The following is a 17,759-nucleotide window of genomic DNA, read 5'->3' as shown; positions in this document are numbered from 1 at the left end:
ACGATGTGCTCTGTGCTGGGGGTACAAATAGGAAAAGAAATTCTATCCCTGCCATCAAGTTTACAGTCTAATGGAGGAAGACAACACATACAAAATTAGTTGAAAAGGGGATGGGGAAGGAAAGGGAGGGGGCAAGTTACTCCTGGGTGGGGCTGGGGAAGATGCTCTTGTGTGTACGTGATGGGTTCTAGTCCTGTAGAGTACAGCAGATGGGAAGTGAAGAGATGGCTGACCTGGGAGCCCTCTTTAAGTGGAGGCTTGAAGAGGTCAGCCCTTTGCCCTCCAGCTGAAGAGCCTGATGAGGTGTGAGTGCCAAGGTTGGTGGTTTCCTAGGGTCATGATGAAGTCCAGTTCAAAAGAGTGTAGCTGGTGCCTCAGTTTTTCATAAAAATGGAGATAATAATAGCACCCACTTTCCTGGTTGTTGTAAGGATAAAGTGACATAACGTTTGTAACGCAATTTGCAGACCTTATTAAAATGTTATGTAAATGCAAGTTTATGTTGCTATTATTGTGAGGTGTGAAAGGTGAGAGAAGCTAGCTAAATAATGGTGAGCAACAGGACTAAGCACCACACACATACCATGTCATTAAGAAGCCTCCTCATTTGACTGAGACTGAATCTGGGAATGACAGAGTGGATCTCTGGGTTAGCGAACCCAAATTAGGAATATTCTGAAGGGAAGTTAGTGTTCTCTGTGTCATGAGAAGGAAAACTAGACTGAGCTCTGGGAATTGGGTTGGGCCGGGCTAGGCCTTTTGAAAGTGAATATTGCATTCAGTCTGGAACTGAATAGATTTCTTTTGTGCTTGGCCGCGTCGGTGGAACTGTGCAGTGTCATCAGTATGGATATTCTTCCACTTGTGCAGGTAATTACCCATCCATGACTTCTTAACATATTTAAGTCTTATCCATGAATTTTCCTTTGCTACCAGTGCCACCCTCAAGCTGCCTGTCTGTTATTTGTTGTTCTTGACATCAGACTGATCCATCCCCATTCTTTGGGCATATACTTCTCAGCTTTTACGTTTTATCCTACTATTTGTATGTAAATGATCATTGGTTACATGCTGCAGCTTGCTTATGCCCACCATGCATCTCTCTGTTACTGTTTTGGTCACTTTAAATTTTGATTCTTATTTTGTGCTGTTCTGTGATTCAGAGCTATCACTGGAATGAGATTGGTATAAAAAAAGACAAGCTTTGTGTCTGAGAGCAGCCAGGAATTGTTGAGTGCTCCACAAATGCACAAACATAATCTAGCTTACTTCCTTTCCAGTTCCTTCTGTGTTCAGCTCTCTGTCTTTAGGGCCTAAGACTGATGGATGGGCTGCCCATACAGCTGAATATCTTTCTCTACCCCTTAGATTTTCCTGATCTGGTGAGGGGCCATGTGCAGAATGTTTCATGTTCAGTCTGCACAGTACACTGGTGGAGAGCACCTCTTTTCTGCTCGATTTGATATTAATTACCACGTGATTGTTTGTCAGTCATCTCTCAGGGAGTCATGTTTGATTAATTTAATAGGAGTTTAATTAATACTTCTTGATGCATGAGGAGCAGTTTTTAGGAAGAGTACTCTGGGGTTTTAGTGTCTGTAACCTCAATATGAATAAGCAGTGTGACGACACTGGCCCCAAAACTGTGTGGTTTGTTTATATCGCTTCCGTATCTCATTTGATCATCAGGCATTTATTAAACTTGGGTGATGTGCCTAGAACTATGCCAGGCTTTGGGATGACAAAGAATGAAACATTCTCTTGTTACCTTCTAATATATTCCTCCCCTTCCTAGAGAGATACACTTTATAATGAATAAGAGGAAAATAACAACACTAACAAGCACATCATCTGTTTGCAGTATGATAGGAGTGGTCCATGTTCATATTCCTCCACCTCTGCAGAGAAAGGAGAGAGGGAGTACATTCTCTTATCTCTTGACCTTAGCTTTTAATGGAAGTGTAAAGGCCAGAACAAAGGAGAGAACCAGCCTTCTCTGTTCTGTGCCCATGAGATAACATCTTGCTTATTGGTGATGTTTTGTACTTTGAAAGAGATTAATGAACTGAACAGTATTCAGAGGATGGCCAGGGTAATAAGCTTCTGTGGCATATGTTTGAGAATACTGTGGGTGTATAGCCTAGACATTGCTTATTGACTTAAATGGATCATGATTGCTATCTTTAAATATTTGTGGGATTGTCATGGAGTTTAACTTATGCTGCTTGAACCTCAAATTGAGATTAGTAGGTAGGAGTTAAAGTGGTACCAGTTTCAGCACAGTATAGCTTTTCAAAAATTGAATAACCCATGTGGGGTGATAATAATAGTTAACATTTGTATAGTGTTTGAGGATTTAAAAGCATTTAATACACATTATTTCGGTTGACCCTGATAGCAAGTTAGGCACTATTATTATTCACACTTTACAGATGAGGAAATGGAGGCTGAAAGGTAAAGTGACTTGCTTATGGACGTACAGCTAATAAGTGTTTGAGGCAGGACTTGAACTCAGGTTTACCTGATTTGGAGTCTGTCATCCGCTAGTCCAAACTGTCTCTCTAAGCTTCTTGTCACTGAAACAAGCCAGGTGACTCTCACCTGTCAAGTAATGGAGTAGGAGATTGAACTGGATTCTCTTAAAAAAATTAATTTTTTAGTTTTCAGCATTCACTTTTATAAGATATTGAGTTCCAATATTTTTCTCCCTCCCTCCCTTCCCTTCTCCCTAAGACAGCATGCAATCTGATATAGACAATACATGTGTAGTCATATTAAACATATTATCATATTAGTTATGTTGTGAAAGAAGAATGGGAACAAAAGGGAAAAACCACCAGACAGAAAAGAAGAGAAAATAATCTGCATTCGGACTCCATAGTGTTTTCATAGATTTTCCATCTTGAGTCTTTTGGAATTGTCTTAGGTCATTGTATTACTGAGAACGAGCTAAGTCTATCAAGTTGGTCATCACACAGTGTTACTGTTACTGTGTACAATATTTTCCTGGTTCTGCTCATGTCACTCAGCTTCATTTCATGTAAGTTCAGGTTTTCTGAAGTCCACCTATTTATCATTTCTTATAGCACAATAGTATTCCATTACATTCATATACCACAACTTGTTCAGCCATTCCCTAGTTGATGGGCATCCCCTCAATTTCCAGTTCCTTGCCACCACAAAAAGAGCTACTGTAAAGATTTTTGTACATGTGTATCCTTTCCCCTTTTTTATGATCTCTTTGGGATGCAGACCTAGTAATAGTACTGCTGGATCAAAGGGTATGCACAGTTTTATAGCCCTTTGGGCATAGTTCCAAATTGCTCTCCAGAATGGTTGAATCAGTTCACAACTCCACCAATAGTGCATTAGTGTCCCAGTTTTCCCACATCTTCTCCAACATTTATCATTTTCTTTTTCTGTCATATTAGCTGATAGAATAGGTATGAGGTGGTATTAAATTGAATTCTCTAAGTTTATTTCTCTTGCAAGGATTCTTTGATTCCCTGAAGAGAGTTATGACTCCTGAAAATCGCTTTGGGAAAATGAGTAAAGATCGTTGTCCATGACTCAGAGATGGTTTTAAGTCAGGAAATAGGCCATAGAGAAAATGTAAAGGATGTATCTGGTGGAGGGGAGGGAAGGGGTAGTTGTGGTGGTTGTAGCACAGCCAACTTCCTGCTGGAATTGTGTGAGTAGCAGGTATTGACGAGGGTTGCTGTGGATTCTTCACATGTACAGTTTTAGGTAAGCACATTGGAAAGAGAATTGGACTGGGTGACAGCCAGAATTGGGCTAGGTCTTCTGACTTGCTGTGTGCCTTAGGAAAGTCATTTGACTGGACCTCAGTTGCCTCATTTGTAAAAGAGGGGAAAAAAAATCTCCACTTGCCTTATGGGATTGTAAAGACTGAGGGAGACAAGGGCTTTGAGAACACTAAAAGTGTAAAACTATAAAATTGTGATATCTTATTAAAGGTTTCTATAGAGGAGAATTTAGTCTTAATTGCTAATAAGAGGCCAAAGCTTTCATGGGGAATAATCCTTTAGAGCTGAAGCTGACTCAGGGGTGTAAGCTGTATATTCTGGGGCTCTGGAGTCATAAGGTCATAAGTCTGGAGTCATAAGTCAACTGGGTTACCACAGTTGTCCTACTGGAGATCACTGTTGGAGAGCTTTGGAATTCTCTTAAGGGCTTAGAAGCAAAGATTCTTTAGGAAATACTGTCAAATGAAACATGCCATCCACTTCCAGGTAGAGAGGCGATGTACTCAAGGTGAAGATTGAAGCATATTTTTGAGAGGTGGGAGGAACCTGGCTAATGCATGGCCAATGTTTGCTTGACTATACATATACAAAAACATATTTTGTTTTTCTTGCTTTCTCCGTGGGTGGGAGGGGTGAAAGGGAGAGAATTTGGAACTGAAAAGTGAATTTTAAAAATGTTGTGGAGCAAAAAAAAATAAAACACAATCCATTTTAGTTCTTCTTAAACATTCAGTTAGCTTTTGGATCAGTTAATAAGATTGCCAAATTAAAGGATGAATTTCCTACTTAAATTTAGACCTTTCTCTGGGCAGAGTCTGCAAGATTCAAACTTTTGCCTTTTCTGTTAGAATGAGTATGGGATGTAAAGGGTAGGGTCCTCTCAGGAGGCACTCTGCCTTGCATATCTTCCACAGTGCCTTGCACATGGTAGGTAATGTTTGTTTAATTCTGGAATAGGCCAGGCCATGAGGAATCTTGGCAGTCAAAACTAGAAAATCAATTCACTCTTTCTAAACAAAGTTTTGCTTGATAGCTTTTGGTTTTTTGCATCATAACCATTTTAGAATTAACCCCTTTCTCTTTCCTATCCTGCCACATTTTGGTACTCCTCATAGCAAGCATTGCCTGACAGTGTTGGCAGGATTCTGCCCCTGTGGTCTCTGGCCTTGGTGCTGAGGGGAGATGAGTTTCATGTCTTCTCTGGTACCAAGATTGGTTCTTGCAGCTTCCTTTCAGTGTCTTTTTCATTAACATTATTGTTGTTGTTGGCTCTGCTTCCTTTCTTCTGCATCAGTTTATACCAAGCCTTTTTTTTTTCTTTCTCCACAGTAAAGGACAGCAAAATTCAATTGCCAGTCATGCAGCTGCGTAGAGTGTGGGCTGAAGCTGTGCATTATGTGTCTGGGCTCAAGGAGGACTACAGCAGGCTCTTCCAGGGGCAGAGAGCAGCAATGTAAGCAGGCCTTGGGATCTGAACAGAGGCACCACAGCCCAGGGGCTTTGGGTTGGGAAATACTTCAGGCCTAAGTAACCAGTGTGCTGGGCAGGGCCACTGGCACATGATCCCAGAACCCATGTCATTGGTTCACAAGCTGTAAGACTCACATGGAAGCAGCAGGGTGCTAGAGTAGAGTACTTTGGTGTAAGACCCTGAACAAGTCCTGTAACTTCCCTGAGATTGTCACATAAACACTCAGCTTTCCCAGCTTTAAGATGGGGGTGCTAATATTTGTGTAATACTGTGAGGAATTGTGTAATGCTGTATGGTTATGTGAACCATAAAACACAATTTAAAATAGGAGTTGTTCTTGTCCACTGAAACCTACTAAGCAAAACGTTTTGAGGAGGTGCTTGGTAGCAGTGTTGCAAGGTCTTTATTTTGGCAGATAACACTGAATGTAAAACCTGCTGACCTGCGTGCTGACCAAGTTTGCCTCTTACCCTGAATATCACAGTGTAGGGACAAGGTTGACATTTTTACATCAGCCTTTGGTTCCTTCTGACAAAATGTGGTTATTTCTCTTTGAACTGCTTTAGGTTGAGTCTTCTTCGCTACAATGCTAACTTAACAAAAATGAAGAACACCATGATCTCAGCATCTCAGCAACTGAAAGCAAAATTGCGATTTTTTCATCAGAGCATCCAACTTGACCTGGATAGATACAGTGACCAAATGACTTATGGGATATGTAAGTATTCCATGTAGTCCAAGGAGAAGGAGGGTGGAAAGCACTTTGAAATTAGAAAGGCTCGTCCAAGTGGAGTTATTAGTATTGTTGCTGTTGTTTGTTATTAAGAGAATGTAATAAAAGAGGGGTGAATCCTGTGCTCTGTATACGTACCCTGCTAGTTGCTTCCCTTGTTAAGTTCTGTTCCTGTCTGCTGTGAGATGCACTGATTTGTTTTGAACTTCAGTGTTTTTTTTTTATTGTCTGTGATCTTTTAATTCTTGCCTACTCATTGCCATTTGATGCTTTCCATGGGAAACTCAAGTTTTTTGATTTGTGTGATTTTTGGAGCCAATGGTCTAAAAATCTATGGACTTGAAATTCTGCTCTTAATAGACCCAGAGTCTGTCTCAGAGCGTCTGCAGTTGTTTCTCCCCAACACAGAAACCTCTTGGGTTATATTTCTGACCTCCCCACTGTCAGTGGATGTTATGGCCTTGCTATTTGTGACCTTCCAGAGCCAGCATCTTTTATAGTGTGTTGCCTTGGATTTACTGTCCTTCAGATCCAATATAAACCTGCAGAATTAATACAATTTGAGTAAACAAGATGAGGTCACCAGTACTCCTGCCATAATTTCTTCTGTGTACATACATAACATATGGCACTGGCTTTGTACCAGTGAGTGTCTGCTCTCTGTGAGGTACTCTTTTCACACTGAGTCTTCTCAGTTAGGAGATAGAGTATTTTGAATAAGAGTAAAATACAATTACTAATGTTTTAAAGTGTTTGTGGTCACAATAAAAATGAATGTCCAAGAATATGGACATGTTGACCATTGAAGCCTCCTTCCTTTGTTTTTGTTCTTGGCTGTTTTCAAGATAACCCTGACTTTTGTTTCAGCCTCAGAAAAAATGCTAAAAGCCTGGAAAGAAATGGAAGAAAAGGCCATCCAGTGTGCACAGGTAAACCCTTCTCTGAGACTGATTTATGCTGTCTTCCCTTGTAATTACCTTTATTTGCGAGTAAGAGTATTGACTTAACACATCCATACCTGTGGTTGCCCAGAAATCTTCTCTGATGTTCTGAGCTGGCTTTGGATGGGTTAGTGTTTGTCCTTCATTCTTGAAGAGGACCATGACATCAGGAAGGTGATGCCACGCAGTTGACTTTGATTTCAGTGAGGAAGGGGTGTGCAAAGTCACCAGCCTCACTTTCTCCTGCAGAGCCATCTGGTACCAGTGGCCAGATATAGATCAGGAAGACTGGAGAATGGCCCTGGATCCTTGAGATGGGTGCTCTGTTCATGTAGGTACAGGTCACTTATTCAGATGACCGCTGCGTAAAGCCCTTTGTCATAACTCTCTACTCTCTCTAGAAGCCGAGACATTGTTGTTCCTTTCATTCCTTCCTTGCCTTGATCCTTCACTGACTAAATGAGGGCAGGTGTTAAAGAATGAATATCTGGTGGTAGGTTCCTTGAGTCCAGTACCACTTCATGCCACCTGTTCAGGCATATGAGAGCAAGAGGCAAGAAAGTTTCGTTAAGTTGTAATGAAAGCTACATTGGTAGTTTCTGCATATCTTTTTTCTCTTTCAGTTTTGAGATTGCTATGTATTTGTGCCTTGACAGAGAAGAAACTGGATGGTGCATTAGATTATTTTTGAGATGGGCAAGTAGAGGACAAGAATAAGTGGGAAATCTTCTTATGTGGAAGATTAGATTTCATGTCAGGAAAGAGGCCTTTTTATATTATAAACAAACATTTCTCATTTCCACCATTAAAGCAGCAAGTCCTCTATCTTTCTTTAGACCTGTTCTCCCTTCTTAATCCTCCTGTGTTTTGTGGGTACAGTTGAGATGTCTGTAAGTGATACCCTTATTTTGTCTGAATTAGGCTGGTGATATTGGATACTTGGATGAGCAAATCATGTCCCTGCATACAGAAATTGTGGAGCTGCAGAGGAGCCCTTCCGCAAGGCGTCAGGAAGATGTCATGGACTCTCTGTAAGGAATCCTGCCCTTGGATCTTTCTGGGCTGGGGCCTGGAGCTGGGGGTGGCTAGGTGATCATGACAACATTACCAAGTACTTGGGTTGTTTTCTGTCTGCTTGGCTTTCATCTGATAAATGGCAGTATTGTTAAGAAGTTGCTTCCATTAGATGTATTAATTTTTAGGTATTTCCAAAAATTGCCCCCATAGCCTGAGGTATGTTTTCATCCTCCTAAGCAAAAAGAATGTTGAACTCTTCCCAGTTGGAACATTTCCCCAGTACTTCTGGACTGTGTGACTTACCTTCTTTGAGTCTCAGTTTTCTCATCTCTAAAATGGAGATCATCATATTTTGAATGTTCTACCTCAAAGGGTTATTGTGAGGTTGATCTAAATGAAGTCCTCTGAGTGTGAGTTTCAATTTTCCTATTGCTCCCCACATCTAGGGGATACAACCTCTTGCCTGAGGTGCTCCAGAGGAAACTTCAGATTTGCTCATGATCTACCTCCTAGGAAGAACTCTAGCTTATGCCCTTATGAAGAAAAGCAGTTTAATTGTAAATCAGCATTTTGGAATAAAATACAGTAATATTTTAATTATAATAAATTATAATATAGTGATAAAATATAGTAGCTTTTACCTCTCTATCCTCTGAAGTGGACACTAAGAAATGCTCTCTAATTGGCTAGTAGAGTTCTGTTCCTTCTTAAAAATATGTAATATGACTAAAAGCAGTCAGCTTGCTTCCAGTTGTGGATTATTAGAAGTATTTAATGACATTTGTCATAGCATGGCTGTAAAACAGTTTGATTTTTCTTTTGTAGGGAGCAGAAAGCCATTGATCTCTACAAGCAGTTGAAACCCAGATCTCCAGGTGAGACCCCATCATAGCACAGGAAAGAACTTCCCAAGGCTAGTGGTCATTTTCACCTACTGTCTTGGAAGGGTTGAATTGAAATCTGGTGCCTGAGGTTTACAGAATGTTTACAGTACAGAGAAATTGTCATAAGCTTTCCATCTTGGGGAACCCAAGAGGTTAGAAAAGGAAAGCAAACAGGAAACATGAAGTGATAAGATCTTGGAAGGAAGATGGGAGCAAGATGAGAAAAAGAGCACAAATGTCTATTGACTGCTGAGGAAATTGGTGTCTCTGGAGAGGGAAGATCCACATTCAGAGTGGGACAGGGCAGTCCTTAGTGAAAACTACTCACTTGTGTGACTGCTTCTGCCACTGGTTCATTGTTTGGCCCATCAGACAACATTTACCACAAACCAGGTGGGCAGCGTGTGGCATGTTATGATTAGAAAGAACAAATTAGTCTGCATACAGCTTTGCATTGATTTTGGTGATAGGAAGGTTTTTTAATGATGAACGTGGTACCAAAAATCACATTCTCATCAGATGAAACAACTAAAGGCCAATCCCTCGTAGGTGATTAACAAAGTGAAAAGCAGTAAATGGAAACCAGAAAGGTCAGGGAAAGAGGTGTCTGTGTACTCACTCCCTTGTTTCCTTCCTCTAAGCCCGTGAATGTTTGGTTAATTACGTTGTTTTGTTTTGTGGCATGAAGATTTAGAGGGGCTTTGGGGATGATGACATGCCAACCTCTCACACTCTCTGGTTCTGATGGTTCTACAGCTGCCCTTGTCCCCAGGGTTTGGGACCTTGGGACCATGTCCCTTACCTTCTCCTCCTCCATATCCCTTCTCATTGAGAATTCAGCAGTAGGTTGACATACTCAGGCCATTTGTTTTAAGTGCAACAAGCTGTTTACTGTGGTGAGGAATCACGGGATATGAATGATCTGTGCAGGTTGGTAGGTTCAGGGTGCCCCAGCTTTGTCCAGTTTTGTCCAGCTTACTTAGAGAAATCTTGGTCATGAAAACACGTCCCATGCTAGTCCTTCTGGGCCTCCCAGGAACTTTTCCTTATCCTGCTCTGCTTCTGTCCCAGGACAAATCAACCCTTGCTGTGAGGTGCCCACCTAGACCAGACCAGTCGGTCTGGCCAGGCTTCTTTTTCTGGTTTAATTAGTTTGTTCTTGCAGATTTTTGAGTTGACATTGATATGAGACATAACTTGGTCTAATTCTCTTTCATGTTTACTTGTTGCCACTTCAGTCAATAAGCATCATGCATCTGTTGCTTCTCTGATTTCTTCCACTGCTCAGTTACTTTCTCCTGGTCCCACAGATAGTCCAGATTTTTTCCTTGTCCTAGAAACCATTTATGAGTATATTTATTTATGTATATATAGTCAAGAAGCTCTAGTGTATGGAATTTCCAAAAACGATGGCTGTATAACAGGAAGGGCTTGGGGTATGAAGTGATTGGGATGTTTGAGGTGAAATAGGATAAGAGAAGTTGAAAAGTCTTGGCTGTCTGATGGTAGAATAGTGGAGCTGTGGGAAAACTGAAGGGATCCCTGGTACCTTTAATCTTTCCCATCTTCATTTTCCACTTCTATTAAATGTATTACCCAGTGGGATTGATGTGAAGAAAAAATTTTGTAAACCTTAAAGTGCTATATTAATTTGAATTAGTTTGAATTGTTACATTTTCTTTGGCCTATTCTGATAGTCATTCATTTACCAAATTGTATTTGGAATTTAAATGGTAATGCTTTCAAGATTTAGGGGACAGTTGTTTTTCAAGGCTGTTGGTGAAGAGTGACTGGTCCTCCTGTTTGTGATTTCTTACAGATCATTCCTACAGTGATAGCTCAGAGATGGTGAAGATCATTGTGCTGACTGTGCAGAACCAGGACCGCGTACTCAAGGAGTTGTTTAGTCACCTTAGGTAGAGATTCTCTTTTTTTCCCCGTATTAAAGCCGAGGAATCCCAAGCCAGTGCTTCCCACAATGTCGTACACATGCTTATTAGCAGAGAGCAGCACGGTGCTGTGCTTGTATTTGTTCATATTCTTCAGGGGATTGGCCCTTCCTTCCTGACACTGACCATGGCTCTTCTCTCCAGCAAGTTGTTGGGCTGTAAGCAGAAGATTATTGACCTGCTCCCCAAGATTGAAGTGGCCCTCAATAGCATCAAAGAAGCTGACAACACGGTCATGTTGATGCAGGGAAAGAGGCAGAGGGAAATTTGGCATCTGTTAAAAATTGCTTGTGTAAGTGATGCTTTATAGTGACCTGTGTCCTTAAGAGTTGTTATTCCCTGCAGAAAGGTGTTGTAAGAGTGTGATGAGCTAAGCCTTTTTTCATGTATGTGTTTCCAAATAGGCTGGAAATGCTGCTTTTTATGCTTGGCTGACAGCCATTGAGATTCATCCCCTATCATCACCTTTCCTGTGCTGTCCTGTTTCTTATCTCTAGGTCCACTGTAATATATGAACTTGAATTGGCTCTATCTGGAGAAGGATTTAGAGAAAGCCCTGAAGTCCCAACAAGAGATGTTAACCTGCTCCTTTTGGTGCTAAGACTTGTCCCATTTAGATACTCTCTGGGTGGATTTCTTTGCTCCAGTCAGAAGGAGAATTCAAAGAGCCCAGAGGAGTACTAGAAGGGGCAGATGTTTGACTTTAGATGTAGTGAATCAGTGGGCCAAAGACAGTTGATGAAATGGTGCATAAAGGCCTATGAACACACATAGGTTGCATACATGATAGATTTTAGAAGTTAAAATAGCAAAGAGTATGAGTAGATAATAATATTTGACATTTTTTTCCCATCTTTTCAGACTCAGAGTTCTGCTCGATCCCTTGTTGGAACCAGTCTAGAAGGTGCTACAACTCCAACTCCTGCAGGACTACCCTCAACTTTGACAGCCCCTGCCACCCGTTCTCTGTCATGTGTACTAAGTGCCCAGGATGGGTGGGTTTTCTTTTTAATAATACATAGTTTTTAGAATGAAAAATAAGAATATATTTGCTCTTCTCCACCTGAAATCCAGAATTCTGTTCTCTCTTTTAGTTTTATTGTATTCTCCTTTTTCCTGAATCCTCCCCCTTGCCACTTTCAGAATGCAAACTTGAAAAACTCAGAATGCAGACTTGAAAAACTCAGTGGTACCAACTAGGGACCCAGCCCATAGTTCATCAGACAGAAGGTTGGAGCCACATCGCATGTGACCAGATAGCTGAATGTTCTTCATCTTACTCTTATTAATCACATTACAAGAAAGAAAACTGATAAATTTTTTTTAAAGAAAACAATTTCCACAGTCTATTCTGGAGTCTTGTTAGATTCAACCCCAAATCCCATTGCTAATTCTGTAGTACACTAGAATCATTGGTCATAGGTGTTAAAAGGAAATGTCTACCCGGGAAGGTTGGAACAAGAAATCTTTAGGTGCTTAAAGGATGAATACCCTCTTCTGCTTTCATTAGAGATGCTTTAGTCTCAGGAAGCCTGTGGGAGTCCATCCAACCCAGATCCTGTGTTTCTGAGGACTTAGTACTTGTAATAAATGCTGACAGATAGAAAGTTCCCAAGTTTGGTGGAACTTCCCAGGCATTTCTTACCAGAGGAAATCTGTGCTTACTTAGTCCCTTATATACTAGTCCTGTCCCCAAGAAGGGGCTGGGTTTTTTCTTTTGACCACAGTAACTAGTAGGGCATAAAGGGGTGAAGTCTGCATTGGTGGGGAGACATTCCCACTGACAGAGCTTCTGAAATATTGAAGAACAGTCCTAATGTTACTTGTTCTTCCATTTAGAACTCTAAGCAGACCACTAACCACTAAACAGTACTACTCTGTCCTAAGACACGAGCATCTCTTCATAGTATCCCATCTCCCCATATGTGCTGGGGTCCGTTTCACATGGTCATTCACTCCCAACCCCCCGCTGCACTCCAACATTGCCTCAGGTGCTTGAACCATAATGGTGACCTCAGCTCAAGACACCTTCCATGGCCGTCCTTAAATGCCTTCTTGAGCCACTGGACAAAGATTTGTGGCAATTTAAGGTCATTTTTATGTTCAGTGTACTTCTTTGGAATTTGGCTATCTCTGCTTGGTAATTTATTAGCCAAAAGTAATAGGATGCACTGCAGTTTCCCTATAGTGGTAGGAGAAAGGTATTTTAGACAGTTAAAATTTTTAAATAGCCATATTTGCCTGTACAGTCATCCTTTGACATTCATGGGTTTCACATTCATAGTTTTAGTTATTCATGAGTTGACTGTCAGCAATTAAATGGGAATTTTTGGAGATTTGCAGCATACTGCAGATGATGCACATGTGTAAAGAAAACCAAAAAAAAAAATTAGTCATAAATGCTGCATATTATTAATCTGTTTTTATCATGCACTACCTTAAGTATACATATTTACATTTATTACAAAAAGTTAACTTTTAAAGTTAATAATATTGAATGTTATAATACTGAATGATGTCAGAAAATGTGAAAAGTTTGTTAAAAGTGCAATAAAGAACCACGGTCTAGGCACTCAGGGAACATCTCTTAGTCTCTAACATCTGGACTCAGTCACACGACTCTCTCACAGTCATCACTGTATCGTGTACTTTTTGTAGGAGAAAGGAATCTGTGAAATAATTGCTGCAGCTACATCTGTGGCTGCAAAGACTGTGGAGTATGCAAGATACCAGTCTCGTGTAGAAATTGCCACTTTTTTGTGGTTGCATTTTGCTGTTTTACTTGTTTTGTGTGTTAAATATGATTAGAATTATTAAAAATAAAAGTTTGGGGTGGAGTCTATAGTTTGCAGTTTTTCACATTCTCAGGGGTCCTGCCCTGCTGACTCCTGCACATGTTGATGGACAATTGACTGTCCATCTTTTTACTGATTTGCCAATCTCCTTGTAAATTTATGGAAAAAGAAAGGACACTTACTTGGCACCCATCTGGTCTGTAATTTACTGTCAAAGACAGGGCAGTGGAAGAAAACATCATGTTCTTTAGCCTAAGTTTAAATTATTTTCTGTTTTATTCTACAGAGAAACTTTTACACAAATAGTAGAGGAAAATCTGAATTATCTTGGCTGTTTGAGTACTGTTATTCGTGAAGCAACAGAGGAACAGGGTAAGAGTCTGATGGTAAGTCTTGCTTTCTCTTCCTTGCTCTACCTGGGCTAGAGCAGTCAGTCCTATTCCTGTTTGATATTAAAATGCCCAGTGTAGCAGAGAGAGGAGCTTTATGTAACTAAGTACTCAGATCTCCATAGTCTGATATATTCTGAGCATTCAGTACTGAGTACTGAATGAGTACTTCTGGTGGAATTACTTGGGTGATCATTTACTTACATTTGTCTGACTTTTCTTTGTTCATTTTGGCCTTTAAGGTGGGTAGAGTATAACACAGCACTTAAAATTTATGTTTGGGATGGATGCTTCTGACTTGAAAAGACAATTGTTGCATGTATGCTGAATTAACATGATTACACTTGTTCATAGATATTAACAAATGCACATATTAGGTTAGTGTGAACAGTATCATGATGATAAAACTTGGGAAACCTAACTGCCCAAGCTTTGCTACATTTGAGCTCCCAGTTAATTTCCCAATTAATTTAAAAATACTTTCTGTTTTAGTCAGTTGCATTTCCTCTTTTCATTTGCAAATTACTGGAGATGATTATCAAATTCTTTTTTTTAAACATTTTAATTAATTTATTTGTTTTTAGTTTTCAACAGTTACTTCCATAAGTCTTAAATTTTCTCCCCCGCCCTCCCTCCTCCCTCTCTGAGAAGGCATGCAATCTTATGTGGGTTCTACACGTACATTCTTATTAAATACATTTTCACATTAGTCATGTTGCATAGAAGAATGAAAACGAATGGGAAAAACCATGAGAAAAACCAAAACAAAATATAACACAAGAGAAAATAGTCTGTTTCATTCTGCATTCTGATTCCATAGTTCTTTCTCTGGATGTGGATGGCATTTTGCCTCAAGAGTCCATTGGGAATGTTTTAGGTCCTTGAAACAGTCCTCTCACACTGTGGCTGTTCCTGTGTATAATGTTCTCCTGGTTCTGCTCATTTCACTCAGCATCAGTTCACATAAGTTTTTCCAGGTTTTTCTGAAATCCAACTGTTTGTCTTTTCTTATAGCACAATAGTGCTAGTACATTCGTATGCCACAACTTGTTCAGCCATTCCCAAATTGATGGGCATCCCCTTGATTTCCAGTTCTTGGCCACCACAAAGAGAGCTGCTTTAAATATTTTTTACGTGTGGGACCTTTTCACTTTTTTATAATCTCTTTGGGATACAGGCCTAGAAGCAATATATTTTTGTAGCCCTTTGGGAATAGTTTCAGCTTGCTCTCCAGAATGATTGGATCAGCTCACAGCTCCACCGGCAATGAATTAGTATTCTAACTCTCCCACATCTTCTCCAGCATTTATCATCTTCCTGTTTTGTCATGTTAGCCAATCTGATAGGTGTGATGTGGTACGTCAGAGTTATTTTGATTTATGTCTCTCTAATCAGTAGTGATTTAGAGCATTTTTTCATGACTCTAGTTAGCTTTAATTTCTTCTGCTGAAAACTGCCTATTCATATTCTTTTAAGAATTTTTCAGTTGGGGAATGACTTATAGTCTTATAAATTTGACTCAGTTTTCTGTATTTACTTTTATTTATTTAGTGTATTTTACAAATGAGGCCTTTATCACAGATACTAGTTGTAAAAATTCTTTCCCATTTTTCTGCTTCTCTCCTAATCTTGGTTTGGGTTTGCTTTGGGTTTGTTTGTGCAAAACCTTTTCAATTTAATGTAATCAAAGTTATCCATTTTGTACTTTATAATGTTCTCTGTCTCTTATTGGGTCATAAATTTCTCCATTCTCCTTAAATCTGACAAATACACTATTCCTTGCTCCCCTAATTTGTCTACAATGTCAGCTTTTTTACCTAGATCATGTACCCATTTGGATTTTATTCTTGTGTTATGGTATCAGGCATTGGTTTATGCTCAGTTTCTGCCACACTATTATCCAGTTTTCCCTGCAGTTTTTGTCAGACAGCGAGTTCTTATCCCAGAAGCTGGGGTCCTTGGGTTTATCAAACAGTAGAATGTTATATTGATTGACTACTGTGTCTTGAGTACCTAACCTATTCCACGGGTCTACACCTCTATTTCTTAGCCAGTACCAAGTGGTTTTGATGATTGCTGCTTGATAATATAATTTGAGATCTAGTGGGGCTAGACTACCTTCCCTAGCATTTCTTTTCATTAATTCCCTTGATATCCTGGACTTTTTGTTCTTCCAGATGAATTTTGATATTTTGTCTAGCTCTAGAAAATAATTTTCTGGTAGTTTGGTTGGTATGGCTCTGAATAAGTAAATTAATTTTAGGTAGAATTGTCATTTTTATTATTTAGTTTGGCCTATCCACAAGCAACTGAAGTTTTTCCACTTACTTAGATCTGACTTTATTTGTAGGAAAATGATTATCAAATTCTTTTGAAAGCTGTTGTAGTGCAAAGAAAAAAAATTGTTTCTGACCTCATTTATCTTTTTTTTTTCTTTTTCTTTTTCATGTCTGGATTTAGAATCTTGATTGGAGTTGGCTGAAGTAGTGATGGCCTCTACTGTCCCAGAGCCCATGAAGATATTGTTCTCATGTATCCTACAGACACCAGAATCTGCTCTAGGGTTATGTGTACAGGGATTGGTTTTCATTCATTTTAACGTGTGTTCAGTGACCTGAAGGTCATTGGCTTTTTATTAAATGTGTATCGTACCATTTACCAGGTATAGCGACTTGGGAGCACTGTGAGCCACCCTTTTGATGCTTCAGAGCTCTGTGGTTCTATTTTTTTCTCCTTTAGCCCTTTCTCCTTCACAGAAATACAGGTCAAGGGGAACCTTATGGAAGTGGAGAAAAACACCAGGGGGCTTGGGGACAAGAACCTTCATAAACTGACTTTCCTTTTGAGAATGGAATCTTTGGGCCCTTGGGGGCCCGCTGCAGGTGATTTAGCTCCAGCAGATGATGGATTTGACTGGAGTGAATGTGCTCCATGGTGGTGAAGCCACAGCTCTTTTTCACCTTGGCCTTTGATTGTTCTAATTTTTCCTGACTTCAGATTATTTTCCTAGGAAATTGAGGAAATTTGTGTTGGCAGAGAGATAGAGATATTGTTCACATGGCACCAAAGACACTGCCACAGGAGTGAGAATAAACGTGCTGAACCACACAGTTTTTTTCAGTGAGCAGGCACGGGTTTGTTCTCATTTCTTTCTTCTAACAATACCTTTGGTCCTTGTGAGCGCTGGCAACCTCTCCATAGTGGTGACTCGTGGTGTAAATGTATTGTATACACTGACATGTATATGTGTTTAAAATGTACATTAATAATGTCGTTCTGCTGTAATTTATGTGGAGTTCAGAGATCAGCTTTTTCAGGTCCTACACACGACATTGGGTAAACAGCAATGTTTTCAGGAGTCTTTAACAGGTTTTATTGTATAAATTTCATACAGTATTTCAGAAATTTAGAGAGTATGGTTGTACAAAGAAGTCAAATGTTTTTATATTACATGTGAGCTAAATGATGTTTTGTGTATTAAATGATTTTTAGTCTCAGTGGTCAATTAAATTCTTGTGTTGGAGTAAGAAATTGCCATGTGAATTCTTGCTTGCCAAAGTCAGCAAATGAAATTCCTCAAGAGAATGTGTTCTTTGGCATCTGTGCCCCCAAGTGGAAGGGTGACTGTCAGTTGTTGGTGAGCCAAAGAAGTGACACCTCCTGGTGGCCAGTTTAGATTCTCCCAGCATCTTGGATGCTACTTTGGAGGTTGTTGGCTCTTGCTAGGAGCACTGTAGGGACCAGATAAAGGCCACAGAAGGGGAACATTGAGGAGCCTAACAGAAGTAACGTGGGAGGAGGGACAGGTAGTGA

The 17,759-nt window shown here is 40.0% G+C and overlaps 1 protein-coding gene across 5 annotated transcripts in view; it reads left to right on the top strand.

The window, feature by feature from the left end:
- The window catches only part of CHUK (component of inhibitor of nuclear factor kappa B kinase complex), a 37,264-nt gene extending 19,787 nt beyond the window's left edge, over nucleotides 1-17,477 (top strand). For 2 of the 5 annotated variants that reach the window (XM_072628465.1, XM_072628463.1), the window contains exons 12-21: nucleotides 5,097-5,220; nucleotides 5,805-5,956; nucleotides 6,839-6,900; nucleotides 7,834-7,943; nucleotides 8,755-8,804; nucleotides 10,633-10,729; nucleotides 10,907-11,054; nucleotides 11,624-11,757; nucleotides 13,844-13,943; nucleotides 16,407-17,477. In XM_072628465.1, the coding sequence (XP_072484566.1) occupies nucleotides 5,097-5,220; nucleotides 5,805-5,956; nucleotides 6,839-6,900; nucleotides 7,834-7,943; nucleotides 8,755-8,804; nucleotides 10,633-10,729; nucleotides 10,907-11,054; nucleotides 11,624-11,757; nucleotides 13,844-13,943; nucleotides 16,407-16,433 (1,004 nt within the window). In that variant the 3' untranslated portion in view covers nucleotides 16,434-17,477. The other 3 variants (XM_072628462.1, XR_011971544.1, XM_072628464.1) reach the window with 3 other exon arrangements.
- The last annotated feature ends 282 nt before the right edge of the window (nucleotides 17,478-17,759 follow it).

Source organism: Notamacropus eugenii, chromosome 1 (assembly GCF_028372415.1).
Source record: "Notamacropus eugenii isolate mMacEug1 chromosome 1, mMacEug1.pri_v2, whole genome shotgun sequence".
Classification (NCBI taxonomy): Eukaryota; Metazoa; Chordata; class Mammalia; order Diprotodontia; family Macropodidae; genus Notamacropus; species Notamacropus eugenii.
This window is presented reverse-complemented; position numbering and strand designations above follow the sequence as displayed.